The following is a 15,734-nucleotide window of genomic DNA, read 5'->3' on the forward strand; positions in this document are numbered from 1 at the left end:
ATAATGGACACATATTTATGTACCTATTTATTAATTGATACAGAAGCAAATTTATATAATTATTATTATTATATATTATTCATTTTTTTTTTTTTTGGATAAAGATTGAGAGAGGAGCAAGAATCACAAACACAAGAAATTGGTGGTTTCTTTTAAGGCCAGCCAGTCAGTCAGCCAAGTCTCTACACTCAATTAATTTTTTAGCTAAAAAAGTGTGAATTCCATCAGTTGTGGACTGTACATTTCATTTTCTTCTTATTCAACTTTGAAATCCCAGAAACAATTCAACCTTTCTGGGGACAAAATACAAAAAAGAAAGAGAAAAAAATAAACAAATAAATATCTGAAATTGAATACAAAATGAATCACATCAGAGAGAGAGGTTCATTCTTTCTGGGGAAAGAAAAAAAACTCATTTACAATTTTTTTTAGACAAACATGGTTTTGACTTTTGAGTGGGCTCTGGCTATGACTTTGATCTATACTTTCACTAGAACATGTCATATACATATATATATTTATATATAACTGTAACTATAGATTAAAAAACAATGATGATGAGAAAGAAAAAAAATTAAAAAAGATGCAAAATCCGAAACTGCTGAAGCATTGTACTCCTGGCAACGATATTTCGATTTGCAGTGGCTGTGTTAAGGACCAAAATGGATGAAGCTTCCTGCTGAATAACTATACATGAATGGCCAGCAACTGCTGCTGCTGCTAAGGTTAATAGTTTTGGGGTCAAGATATGGTACCTTTCATGTGTCTTCTACAAAAATTCTGAAGATGAAATCACGAAAGCGTTTGGCATATTGTTTTGGATCGACGGCAGAGATTGATGTTGGATCATATTGGAACGATTTGTATGCATGCTCAAGCTTCTTGCTAATATCATAGTCTTGTAGTATGTCTATTATACCGAAAAACAGGATGATGTCGTATAATTCTCCTGTTGGTTCTCCAACCAGTTGAGTCTCGTAATCAGTTCTTCTCGCTGTCCTTTCAGCTCGTGCTGGCATGCTAATACCTAACCTAACCGAAGCCAACCTAAAGATCAACGAGAAAAAGAGCAATAATAGGTGAGATATAAGACTGACATTGTGTTCCTGTGCTAATGTGAGTTTTGGATTGGAACTTTTAGTTTTAACTATTGTTAAATCACGAAATATACCGAGTAGGGTCTGAAATAAGCTGATCAATATCGGCTCTGGACGTGCAAGGGTTAGCTTGATTGTCAAGATCTCCAAACCCTGCAAGGAAAGTTCACACATATTTCATATCTTGAGAAAAGTTTCATATCGAAAAACAAAGAAAAAAAAATGGAAAGAGATTTACTAGATGCCAAGAAATAACCAGGAGGAGTATTGATTCCAGCAGCTTGCTCTTCGGGTGTGAGCGGTTCCTGATATGAAGCTTCTTGAAAGTGAAGTCCAACCAATAAGCTGTAATCCATAATCCTTTCTTGCTCAAGAAAATCACAATCTCTATCTACTTGCCTGCATCAAGAAATATTAAATTTACAAACTACTTGATTAAGAACTATGGATCAATGAGAGAGCATAACGCTGAAAAAGAATTGAAAGAGAAGCTCACCGACAAAAGTCTTGAAACCAAACATTGTGTAGGCGGAATATGTAATTGAGATCAAGATCTTTGAGAGTTGTTGTTGCATCAATTTCTGCCTCTGGTTTATCGGTCAAGCGTCCGTGAGAAGAACCTTTTAAATCAAAGCGCCTATGAATGTGATACTCAGAGCAAAAGAGATTCCCCATTATGACAAATCGCACCTGGAATTTCAGTAAGTTCATGAATTAGATGAATTTTTACTTAAGTGCCACCAATTAGACTTTCCATGCCTCAAACAAATTACCTTCTTCTGAGTAGCTCCGGTTAATTTTACACAATGAAGGCCATAAAATTTGGTGACCAGAGTATTCTCGAAAGCACGGACATGTTTATAGTAAGCAGGAAGCATCCGTAAGAGAACCTGAGAGCAGCATTTAGCAAATTTGTATTAGAAGTATGAAGCTGTGATAATTCAAATCAAATATGTTCAAAGAGAATTCGAAGAAGCATGAAAGTAAACTCACTTTTACTTCTGCTTTCTTCATCGTCTTTATCATGTAGCGATCATCGTTAGTTAGGTAAAAGAAGCTGCCACTTTTTCCAGGAGACGAAAGCTCTCGAAGGGCATCATTTCCACATATAGATAGCATGTAATCAGCTGGATCCACCTTGAACAGTTTCCTCAGAGACCTGAAAGCATATAATGGCACCATTAACATCTCTGTATTTTCATTATATGCAAATATGTTCTGCTAGTCTGATTAAGTCAAAGCTAAAAGGTTCATCAAAAGGACAAAAAAAGATGATTTTGCAGTTGTGGGACATGTTTAAGCTGACCTGAAAACCACAGGACAATAATCTTTCCATCTGAAGTCACATGATTGGTGTGGTGGAGTGTATTTGGATCCTTCTGGAGGAAATTTGGTCCACACTTTTTCCTTAGGATCGAATGCGGAAGACCGCAGATCAAGGGATGTTGTTGGAGCAGGCCTTCCAACTGAATGCCTGTACTATGGCACTAAAATCAATTACATGTGATGAAGACTTTGCTGAAGTATACACAGACAGGTTCAAACAACATATTCTCTATGGAAACCAATCTAATCCTACTTAGAAAAATGTTGTTAAAATGTATGACTTGATATGAGAAAACATTACATAATTCCTTAGTACCTGATTCCCAACTGAAGATTGAGCATGAGTTCATAATTCTTGTGGCCTTTAGCTATAGTCAACCCTTGTTTCTTCACTGGCTGTAAGCTGAATGGCTTCTGCTTGTAGCCTCTGCAACTCTGCAGCTCAGAATTTCCATACCCTTCAATTCCATCAGAGCTATCAGTTGGGGATTCTCTACAATAGTTACTCACTCTCCCATCAACTGAGGTCCTCCTAGGCTTCCCACTTGAATCATTTCCTCTCCTGAAAATGGGCTGTTTTTGCAAGAAATCACTTTCATTTGCAGACCAAGGAATCACTTTCTGTGAAGGGAAAACTGGGATTTTTTCACAAGAACTTATCTTAAAATCATTCAAATACTCCATGTAAACCTCATTTGGATCAAAATCAGATTCCCCTGAAGATCCAGATTGGTAATAATATGTTCCATTCTGTTCTTTTGGGTCCTTACTCCAAGTGCCCACATAGAAATTCCCATCAGCCCACTTGAATGTTCCATTCCCTTTAGGCAAATTCTCTTCCCAAGACCCATCATACCTATCTCCATTACTCCAAACCATTGTACCACAACCATCAATCAAACCATTCCTCCATTGTCCAACATAATGAGTCCCATTCTTCCATTGATATCTCCCATGACCATCTTGTAACCCTCTATTCCAATCACCCTCATAATAATCCCCATTAGAATAACTCTTGATCCCTTGACCTTGTTTGAAATTCCTAACCCAATAACCTCTATAAGTATCACCTAAGGAACCTGTATAAGTCCCTTTACCATCCATAAAACCATTCTTGAATTCACCTTCATAGGTGGCACCAGAAGGCCAACTAAACTTGCCTTTCCCAGTAGTTTTTCCTTTATACCACTCACCAACATACATACACCCATCTGTCCACAAATACTTACCATGACCATGAGGAAGGTTATCAGCCCACTGACCTGTATAAAAGTCACCATTGGAGATAACCTTCTCAGCATGGAAAATTTCACCTGGATCATCATCAGCTGGAGCTACAGACATTGTTGTGAACAAACTATTTGTCCTCTTCTTTGCTACAACCGCTTGTTGTGACTTACGGACTTTTGATTCCCAGGCCTTCACAATGCCGTACTGTTCTTTGCTCATTCTATTTTTCAACATTCATTCCTCTCTCTCTCTTCATTATTCACCTTCCTCCATGAAAACCCAGATCAAATAACAAAAACCCATTTCTCAAACAATGCAGAATCTTCACCAGAACCAAAAAAATAACAAAACCCCATTTCTGAAACAAACCCAGAAGCCTGGAAAAGAAAAATAAAAGGAAAAATCTATGCTTTGTTGTTTTGTGTGTTGTTTTTTTTTTGGGTAAGTTTCTTTAGTTTTGTGAAATGGGGTATTTCAGATTTTGGAAGGAATAGAGAAAAGAAAAGAAGAAAAAGGAAAAGGAAGTGTATGAATGAAACTGTTGGATTGATGGGGAAAGGAGAGAAAAGGTTATTTAGTACCAATGTCTCTCTAATAAGCTTTTTCTTTTGTTCTATTCTTCTTTCTTTCTTTCTTTCTTCTGTGTGTGTAATTTTTATTTTTTGTTTTTATTTTTTTAATGTTTGGTTAGGTTTGAACAAAGGATTCAACACAATGTTCCTCGATTCCGGATTTGGCTCCTTAAAGCGCTAGCAGACCAAACATTTGGAAGGAAGAAACTAAAGACACAAATGGTGGTGTTAATTGTTAAATGTTAAATTAAATGCTAGTGGTGGTGGATGATATGTTCAATTCAATACCAATCTAATCACTTTTCCATTTTTAGTCTCTTCTTTTATTTTAATTATTATTAATAATAATAATATTAATACCTCAAAACTCCAAATCCAAATCCCAAATTACTATTATACTTCTAAACTCTAATTTTAGTCTTTTTTTTAATTTTAAAGGGTCTTGTTTTCTTTATTTAAATACAATAGAATTTTGACTCATTACAATAACTACCCTTAATGTTTTTCTCATTTGTGTGTCTTTTTTTTCAAATGTAAATTGTGAATATTCCTAACCATATTATTAATTATATATGTGAAAAGATTAATTATATATGTGAGAAGATCATTATGAAGGGCATTTATGAAATGAGACAGAGGAATTTGGGTAATAAATGAAAAGAAAAAAAGAACGTGACAGGCAAAACATAACAGAGAAAATGATAAAAGACAGCTCAAAGATCAAGGAAAAAAAAAATGAATATTTCAAATAAGTGTCATAATAATTAATTTAATTTAATTAAAGGGTCTTTAATTTAATTAATTTTAAGTTATAACGCGTCCTATGGTCTCTGCCAATCGTGCAGCCTGCTCTCTCTCTCTCTCTCGATAAGAAGACAATGTCAAACCCTAACCCTAAATAGGATGGACCCACTTAAGCTTATTTTATGTTTTGTTTAATGGGAAAGTTGACACTTGTCACTATTATCTACAACTCACTCATTAGTACATGATTAAGATGGGTCATCTTATATCTCTCTAATCTATCTATGTTTATGTAAATTGTGAATATAATCTATCTATGTTTATGTAAATTGTGAATATAATCTATTTATGTTTACGGGATGCTGCGGGTGTAGTTTGGATGGCGTCGTCATCTGGTATAGTAGATGATTTATCTATTAATATAACAGAACTGCTTGTTATTCGTCTAGGTCAAACTCTCGCATATTAATATAGATTTAGTATTTCTATTGTTAATAGTAATTCTAATGAGTTGATTCGATTGAATTAATAAACTTTATATAAATTTAGTTTTCAATCTATTTTATTAAATATTTATTTTTTATTAGTTGTTGTTAATAGTAGTTCTTGCAACGTTATTTCTCGATCAGCAAATGGTGTTGCACACACACTATCAACCTCTATTATTAATTTAGAAGATTATGTTAGACGAATATTTATTAACGATTTTTAAATTTATCTGTAACAACAAATCTATCTTAATGAATCATGTTTTGTTAAAAAAGAATTATATTGTTAGTTTTAAATTTAATCAAGTGGGATCTTTTTCTAGCTTTATGTTCTCTCCACTTTTTAATTTTCCAATATTATTGTTGATTTTAGTAGTTTCTTTCTTTTATTATTGCTTTAAAACATAAAAGATTAAAGAAATTTTGTTTTGTTTGACTACAAAGGCATGTGACTATACTTTTCTCCATACATACTTTTGGGATGTTTTTCTATAAATATGATTAATAATAAAGACTACTAGATAGCTAGTCATATTTTTACATATAAGACAACATTTAATGTAAATTAATATCCAAGAATTATTTCTTTAACTACTTCAAAAGAGGCCATACTATATTGTATTTTAGTTTATATTATTGTGTGTTAACCCGGGTGTAATGATAAAACAAATAAACATCATGTTGTCATAGAAAATGATATAATAATAACTCTACTAGTTATATCTTTGTCACAAATGTTGACTTCATATATACATAATATGTATATGTATATATATATAACATATGAGTAGAATTTGAGCCAAGATGCCTTTTACATGATTCCTATATATGAAAGGTGATATGAATCCACTACAATGTGATATCTTGTCAAAAAAATTCTTGTATGTAAATTATCAAACTCACTCATTTATTTTCCCTCTTTTTCTTTTATAATGATCTAGTTCAATATCATATCTTCCCCTCTTTTTATAAAGAGATATATACCTGGCATCTATATGTTTTTAATAATACGTATACGTTATCTTATAATTTCAAATCATACATACTTTTAAAGTGTATTATATTTTAGTACCTTATCACTAGTTTGATATTAGAGATACTCATAATTGTTAAAATATATTATTAGTGTTTAGTATTTTTCTCGTTGTTATATTATTATTGGTATAAATATATATTAGGTTGTATATAAGGTATAGAAAATATTGAACACTAGTTTCTATTTAAGATGTAGCTTTGAAATTAATCATGTTTTTTTAAGTGAAAATTCATCAATTAACCATTAAAGAGCCCAAAAAGGCCAATAAAGAGTAGGATTAGGAATCAGACACAAACAAAATAGAATCTTCTAAAGAAATAATCAATCTAGCCATCTAGGTAGGGAATGGACAATAGCATTAGATGCTCTGTTACAACGACAAATTGAGAAACTAGAGAAGGATTTCTTAGGATTTTATGAGTACCTCTGTCATCAGTAATATATAAAAAACCATTTGTATATATGGTAGACAAATTACTTTTGTTTTTTTTTTCAGTGCAAACGTTTTTATTTTTAGTATATAAAGAAATTACAATTTAGTTTTTTTTATAACAATGTATTATACTTATACCCCACCACACATGTTACTAGTTTAATTTTTGAAAAAAAAAATAAAATAAAAGAATAATTTGTTTTTTGAAACATAGGAACATTTCCATTAAAAAAAATACAAACCCAACAAATCAAAAGATCAATATGAAATTCAAAATTAAAAGCTAGAGAAGAGAATCGGGCACCAAACTTTAGTAGTATCCGAAAAAAAACAATACGAACAAGATCAATATTGAATTTTAGAACACAAGTAGGTTGCCATAAAAGCTGTCGAGGAGTCATTGCTTGGAGCCCTCCTCCAGTGTCTTGGGTGTCTTGTAATAGTGACATTTCCTCTACTGTTAGGGCCACAATACTTGTTGCAGTCATAAGTAACGAATGGGGTGAAGTGCTAAAGATTAAAACATGTCTGAGTGTGATTACAAAGCTAAAGTTGGGGGAAGCTCTAGCTGTTTGTATGGCAGCTGAGGGGATGGCGGAGCAAGGTTTTGAACGGGTCCTATTCTAGTGTGATAATGATGTGGTGGTCAAGGCTTTTGAAGCTTCTAGTGATCATGAGGTGGACTTCAACCTGCTGCACGCTCGACAAAAGTTTCGTAAATGTTGTTACAGGTTCACTGAATGGGAAATTATACACATCTCTAGGAAATGCAACTTTGTAACAACATTGCAAAGTGGGCGACTATGAACAAAGTCCTAGGAGATGTCAGTCCGAAAGATCTGGATTCAGGTGTGCTTGATGATGTTATTAAATGGAATCTTGGGTGCTAACCTGATGTGTTTTCGAATTTTGGTTGGTTTCTTTTAGTGTTCTTGTTAATTTGTCTTTTGCTTTGCTTTTCCGTTGGTGTGTTTTAGTGTTTGTTGTAGTTTTTGCCCAATGTTATTGTAACGCCCGTATTTTATCTTTAATAAACTTAAAAATTAATTTTAACAATTTATAGCTTAATAATCATATGGGTCGGGATCCCGAGTATCAAAATACAAGTTAAAAGTACTTTACTATTGTGTACATATATTTTTTTCAAAAAAAAACTAACTCGCTAAAATGCAACCCCAAAATACAGACTCCAAAATATTAAGAGATCGAAACCCTCCAGGTTGCACTGCCGCGATATGTACAATCATGCCGAGCTCTGCCTCACTGTTCCTCCAGCTTTGCTTTTCCCTTACCTACACAAGGTAGCAAACTGATGAGTCAACAGACTCAGTAAGATACGCAAGAATATATAAAAGTAATGTAATGCTGGCTTTATGCTTAAGCCGCCCTGAGCTCAATAACTAAGCTCACCAAATGGTTAAGAGCGTTCTTAAGGGAAGTACGACTACTATACCAAATGCACTAAAATACCAAAACCTGTACTTGTGTTGGTAGAGCCCTAACTGTACTCTCGAAAATTACTAAGTGTTGTACCACGAACACGACGTACCCTTGGTACTCGTGTTGGTAACACCGTAACCACAATTATAAACAACACTATACTAACACTCTATAAATCACATTTAAATTAGTGCTAGTAGTACAATATGTAAACAAGCATATAGTCTTATATATATATTCTCACGCTATCTTACCTCGTTCCGTGCTCAAGTGTGCCGTTCAGCCTGAGTGGAAGTGCAGCTCGACGTTTGACAGGGCCCTAAACCATTATGTTTAAACTTTGATGAGAGACTCGCTAAAACACTTATTGGGGATTTAAAATAGAAACTAAACTTAACCCTATCGATAAATAGGATGCCAATACCCTAAATTACTTAAAAACGGGAAAAACCAGGGCTCGAAAAAAGTTCCAACCGGCAGACCGGCTCCCAACCGGAACCCCGGTTCCTGGCTACCAACCGGTCGATCGGTTCTACGGGTCCCCCAGAACCGGTCGACCGGTTCTGTGCTGGGAACCCTAAAATCGATCCCCTTAACTCCAATCAACCCCAAACTTCTCAATAACTTCCAGAACACCTGTACATACCATAATAAACTAAAACCAAGCAGTAAAACTCATCAACAAACACTAATCATCAATTCACCATTAAAGGTCAAGGTTTGAGTTTTCAAACTCAAACCTTAGCCAAACCTCAACAAAGCTTACCATATCAGCTCAAATCAAACAACATACTCCCCACCTAATCCCTAAACACGAAAACAAACCATCCCAAACCTACAGTACCCTAAACACCCAAATTCATGCATAAAACTTACATTAAGCTTAGGAAAAAATCAAGGGAAGGAGAGCTAGAATTATTTACCTTGAATTGGAGTGTTCTAATCAATCAAGATCACACAAATTGAGCTAACCACAACAATTCCCAGCTGGTTTTTCTTTGGTGTTCGAGAGAGAAGGAGAGAGGCTTGGAAATTCTAAGTTTTCCTTCAATGTTAAGTTTTCTCTTGTTTCTAATTTAAATTAATTCTTTTATATCTTAATAAAAGATATAACCATCCCCTACAAAGCCACTAGAGGCCAAATAATTAACCAAGGAAAAGACCTTTTTGCCCTTTAACTAAAATAAAAATAGTTACTAACTTCCAAGGGTAAACTAGCCATTTTTTTAAACCCCAAAAACTCCAACGCCGCTAACACCTAACAAAGATACCCCCGATAATATTGTAAACCATAAAATACAATTCTCTAAAGGCCCAACGTCGCTTTCCACGGCTTCCGAACACAATCACAGAAATTGAGTAATTTACATAAAATAGCATAATAACATATATGATATTAAATATATTTCCAAAATATGCATTTCATAAATATTAATTTAATCTCATACATAAACCCTAACTATTTAATAATTCAAGATACTAATCATATGCGGTCTTTACATTTATCCCCCCGTTAAAAGGATTTCGTCCCCGAAATCTACCTGAACAACTCTGGATGCTGAGTCCTCATGTCAGATTCCAGTTCCCAAGTGGCTTCTTCCACTTTACTATTTCTCCAGAGTACTTTAACCAATGCTATGGTTTTGGTTCGGAGAACCTTTTCCTTCCTATCCAGAATTTGCACTGGTTGTTCATCATAAGATAGGTCAGGTTGCAACTCCAACGTTTCATAACTCAAAACGTGCATTGGATCAGATACATACTTTCTCAGCATGGAAACATGAAATACATTATACACAGCTGACAATGATGGAGGTAAAGCCAATCGATAAGCAACTTGCCCAACTTTTTCCAGGATTTCAAAAGGTCCAATAAACCTAGGGCTCAACTTGCCTTTCTTTCCAAAGCGTCTGATCCCTTTCATTGGGGATACTCGTACCAGGTTGGAATGTAACATCCCGTCGCTTGGGATCTGCATAACTTTTCTGCCTGCTCTGAGAAGCAAGCATTCGAGCTTTGATCTTGTCTATTGCTTCATTTGTCTTCTGGACCAATTCAGGGCCTAAGTATTTCCGTTCTCCTGTTTCGTCCCAATGAATTGGGGAACGACATTTTCTGCCATAGAGCAGCTCATAGGGAGCCATTCCTATGGTACTTTGATAGCTATTATTATAGGAGAATTCAATCAGAGGTAAATACTTACTCCATGATCCTCCAAAATCCATGATTCAAGCTCGTAACAGGTCTTCAAGTATTTGAATGGTTCGTTCAGATTGCCCATCTGTTTGAGGATGAAAGGCTGTGCTGAATTTCAAATTAGTTCCCATAGCCTTTTGCAAACTCATCCAAAACTTTGATGTAAATTTAGGGTCTCTATCTGAAACGATTGACTTCGGTACTCCATGAAGACGAACAATTTCTTTCACATACAAATCAGCATACTGATCTACAGTATAGGTTACCTTAACAGGTAAGAAATGTGCTGACTTTGTAAAGCGATCCACCACAACCCAAACTGAGTCGTACATTCCTGTGGTTCTAGGCAAACAAACCACAAAGTCCATTGCAATGTCTTCCCACTTCCATTCTGGGAGTGTTAATGGCTGAAGTAATCCTATCTGCTCAGCTTTGATTTGCTGACAGGTTAAGCATTTAGTGATGTAGTCCACTACATCCCTCTTCATCCCATACCACCAAAAATAGGGCTTCAAATCTTGATACATTTTGGTGGTTCCTGGATGCGATGAATAAGGGGTAGTATGAGCTTCTTCCAGAATTTCCTTCTTAAGTTCATTGATATCAGGGACACACACCCGTGCTTTAAACAACAACATCCCATTGTCAGAAATTGTGAAGTCCTTAGCTTTGCCTGCTAAGACATCTTATTGGGTCTTAACCAATTCAGGATCTTCTGATTGGGCCATTTTGATTCTTTCCAACAAATCTGACTGGAGTGTCAGATTAAATAATTTCTCAGTCACCAACTCAATATTTGCCCTAGTCATTTCTGAGGCTAACTGAGAAGAAATCATGACCATATTAGATATCGGATCAGGTCCTTTTCGACTTAAGGCATCAGCCACCACATTTGCCTTTCCAGGATGATACAGGATTTCACAGTCATAGTCTTTTACCAACTCTAACCACCTTCTCTGTCTCATGTTCAGATCCTTCTGAGTGAAAAAGTACTTGAGACTCTTGTGGTCAGTATAGATCTCACACCTTTCCCCATATAAGTAATGTCGCCATATTTTCAAGGCGAACACCACTGCTGCAAGTTTTAGGTCGTGAGTTGGGTAACGCTGCTCATAATCTTTCAGTTGTCGAGAAGCGTAGGCTATGACTTTATCAGCTTGCATTAACACACAGCCTAAACCCTGCCTTGATGCATCACAATACACCACAAACTTTTCTTGATCAGATGGCAATGCTAGAATAGGAGCTGTAATCAACCGTTGCTTCAGCTCTTGGAAACTTTTCTCACACTTATCTAACCAAATAAATCGTTGATTCTTCCTAGTTAACTCGGATAACGGCATCGCAATTTTGGAAAATCCTTCCACAAAACGCCGATAATAACCCGCTAAACCGAGAAAACTTCGAATTTCAGTGACTGTTAGGTCTAGGCCAATTCTTCACCGCCTCAATCTTCACTGGATCAACCATAATCCCGTCTTTCCCAACAATATGCCCCCGAAAGGACACTTGTGACAGCCAGAACTCACACTTTTTGAACTTTGCGTAGAGTTTATGATCTCTAAGTCGCTGTAGAACCATTCGAAGATGTTGCTCATGTTCTGCTTCTGACCGAGAGTATACAAGAGACTTTGCATGTCTAATTAATAATTATTAATTAAGAGACTTTGCATGTCTAATTAATAATTATTTTAAATGGCAATATTATTTAATAATCTATTTTAGTTATTAAATAATTAGTTTTGGCATTTAAAAGATTAGAATTGGAAAAATGGCATTTTTGGAGAAATAGAAATAAAATTGAGGAAACTGCAAAATTCCAGTGAGGCCCATACACACCATGGCCGGCCACCCTTTGCATGTTTCCCAATTATTATTTTCAATTTAAATTGCCATATAATTGCTAATCAAAGCCTAGTCTAAATAGGAAAGTGGTGGATCACACTAAATAAGGCAGTTATTCAATTACACAGTAAAAGAGGAAATTGTTTATTTGGAAAGTTGTGCTCTTCCTTTTTCCTATATATAGCCGCCCCCTCTCTCTACTCTTGGTATGCTTTGACAAGCTTTTTGCTTTGTATTGTATTACACGAAATAAAGAGAGAAAAACAAGAGAGAATTTTGAAATACCTAGTGAGAGAGAAGTGCCCACACACATCACTCAGTACCTCATCATAGTTCGGAAGACTGTGAAGGATCACATCCAACTGAAGGACTTTCGGGCTCAGATCTTGATTATACTCTGCTACAGACAGGAATCAAGGGTTAGAGATCTGAGTGGAAGGAGATATTAATTCCGCTGTCATCACTGTAAGTTATTCTTAACTTTTATGTGTTTAGTTCATCGTTTTAAAAGTTCAATATTAGGTTGTTAAATCAACATCCTTGTGAGTAGATCTAAGATCCTGGATAAATATAATTCCAACAACTGGCACCAGAGCCATGGTAATTGATTTGCTTGCAAGAAATTTGGACTTAAAACGATTTGTTTGTGATTTGGATGGTTTCATGATGTGTCATATTGATGTTTGATTGATGTTTGTGAATTCTGGGAAAAATAATTGATTGTCTGTATCTGGAATTATTTTTATTGGATAGTTTGGAAAATTCTAAGCAATTTACTTTTTTACAGAACTCGATTTCGATTTAATTTGAATTAGTTATGAATTTTTGAAAATCGGGAAAAATCGGGGTGGTGATCACCCTACCCACGCGCGCGGAAGGGCTGCTGGCAGCCTCCCAGCGCCGAGGAAACTCGGCAGATCACCTTCCTTGCGCGCGCGGATGGTATGCAACAGTATGTGATTTTTCTTCGTTTTCTTCGATTTTTCATGCTATTTCATGGAATTAAATTCCGATTTTTTGTGTAGTTTTGTATGTTGATTTTTGTTTTTCAAATTTCAAATCTAATTATCATAAATAAATTAATTTTATTTTTTAAAATTAATTTTAGATATTAGTGTAATTTGAATTTGAAAATTGTATAAAATCAAGTATTGCTTACCTCTTTTCTTATTTCTTTTAATTTTTGATTATTTTATCTTATTTTTGAATAAAAGGTCAGAAATTTTTTAAATTTCTTTTGGGTAACTTGACCTTAATTAAAATAAGATCAAAATAATCATGATATTTTAAAAGAGAAAATAAGATATTTTTGTTAACTTTTTTGAATTTTGTTATTTTACCTAAATTAGATTGTAAAATGAGAAAAGGGTATGTATTTACCATTTTCTATTTTATTGAATATTTAATTTATTAAATAACATGAAATTTAAAAGGGAAAGTTAGCAAATTTATTTTGAAATGATATTTAGGTTACCCAAAACCTAATTTTTTCAAAGATTGTAGGTTTAATTTTAATTTATTCTTTAAAACCGAAATTTTTTAATTAAATTTCGAAATAAAGATTAATGTCTTAAAATTAAATAAATCCTACTTCCAACTATCCAAATCTAACCTTGTTGCAGGAGTATGTGTTTTAGATTGTTTGTAAGTTTTCTAAAACCTATTATTGCTTGATCTAAATTGCCAGGGTTAACTTGTTGACAGATCAAATGATCTGATTTTAACTCATGGTTCAATTGATGATAGATCAAGTAAATAATTTGTAACAGGTAATTTTTACAAACTTCTTTCATCTGTGTGTGACCTAGTAACATGATATGATCCATCCAAATCTGTGTGCCTGTGTGAGCCTATATGTTTAATTTCTGTTATAGATACATATAAGTTGTTGTTGCTAAATAAAATGTCATTACCTGATAGATTTTATTTAGGCTCATTTAGTTAATGGGCCTATTCAATTAATAACAGTTGTTCATTTTAAGGTTAAATTCCTCTCTTTTGGGCCTTGTGTGAGAGTTGGGAGCCTTAGAAGTGGGTGCGACATACTGGACCCAGCCCCCCCTCACATGAACAACCCCAATTGTGAAGGCCCATTTGCCTGATTTGGATAACTGTGCTAGGTTAATTATACTAGTTTGACCTAATAAAATTGAATAGTAACATAATTAATTTCTTCAAAATTAATTTAAGAAAAACATAGTTTAATGAAATTCATTTCTAGATAAACTATTTGTATTTTTCTTGTATTTAATTAAATAAAGAATTTTAACTAACTAGATTCTTTCTGAAACTTACTTTTATTATTTCATTAAATATTCCTATTTAAGTTATGAATTAGTTATTACCAATTTTCCCTTTTAACTTAAATTTGAATATATTTTGATTATAATATTAAGCTGAGGAATTCTAGGAATTAGTTATTAAAGATTCTTAAAAGATATTATTTTAAGTTGGTTTTAAACTTAAAAGGGGAATATTTTTAAATTAGGTAGTTACCACCTAATTTTGATATTTAATTAAATTTTGTTTGGAAAATTTTAAGTTTGTAAATTATAGATTCTTTCTATAATAACTTAAATCAAATTTTTTCCAAATCTTGAAAAGATACTTAGTAGAATTGAGATATTTTCTAGATAGTTATTTCTATACTAATTATTATTTCTAATATAGGAAAATATCATTGATTGTGAAATTAATTGTTTAATAGTTAATTTTGGTACAATTCAATTAAGGATATTTTTCCTTGTATTAAATTGGAAATTAATGATTAAGCCTTCTCTATACTTAATTATTCATTTCCTGAATTTAATACATTTAATTAAATTGAAAATTAAATATCTAAGTTGATTTTCATAATGATACTTAGGTATTTTTATTTTCATGATATTTAATTAAATAAGAAAATTATTTTAAGTTGGGTATTTCCATAACAACTTAAATTTGAATAATTTTTAAAATATATTTTATTTATTTTATTAATCATTTTTTCAAAATTGCATTTAATTATGCAAGATGATTTTGAATTTATCTTGAAAGATAGATTGAAGTTGTAAATTAATCATTTTAATTAATTTTGAATCAACTTAAATCAATGATCTTTTCATTTAATGATTAATTTAAAATAAAGGAACTGAAATATATTATTAGAAATTGGATTAATTAGTCAAGAAAATCTAGATAGATAATATTTTTGCTTGAAGTATTTTTTCTAAGTAAAGTTTGATTTATTTTAATGTATTTCGAAAATTGTATATTTTTGGAAATACAACATATATATTTGTAGAAAATTTTAATTTGAGTTGCAAATTAATTTAAATTAATACAACT

The 15,734-nt window shown here is 33.3% G+C and overlaps 1 protein-coding gene across 2 annotated transcripts; it reads right to left on the reverse strand.

The window, feature by feature from the left end:
• Positions 1-328: 328 nt before the first annotated feature.
• Positions 329-4,532, reverse strand: LOC115707172 (phosphatidylinositol 4-phosphate 5-kinase 6). Of its 2 annotated transcripts, none has more exons than XM_030635042.2 (8): positions 2,740-4,532; positions 2,404-2,571; positions 2,091-2,256; positions 1,871-1,987; positions 1,594-1,787; positions 1,354-1,496; positions 1,172-1,250; positions 329-1,047 (listed from the first exon to the last, which is right to left on the reverse strand). In XM_030635042.2, the coding sequence occupies exons 1-8, from the start codon at positions 3,885-3,887 to the stop codon at positions 759-761; spliced, it is 2,304 nt and encodes a 767-aa protein (XP_030490902.2). In that variant the 5' UTR covers positions 3,888-4,532; the 3' UTR covers positions 329-758. The 2 variants fall into 2 exon arrangements, with proteins under 2 accessions (XP_030490902.2, XP_060964563.1); XM_061108580.1 differs by having other exon boundaries at positions 1,336-1,496; positions 2,740-4,530.
• Between the last annotated feature and the right edge of the window lie 11,202 nt (positions 4,533-15,734).

This window comes from Cannabis sativa, chromosome 1, assembly GCF_029168945.1.
Source record: "Cannabis sativa cultivar Pink pepper isolate KNU-18-1 chromosome 1, ASM2916894v1, whole genome shotgun sequence".
Classification (NCBI taxonomy): domain Eukaryota; kingdom Viridiplantae; phylum Streptophyta; class Magnoliopsida; order Rosales; family Cannabaceae; genus Cannabis; species Cannabis sativa.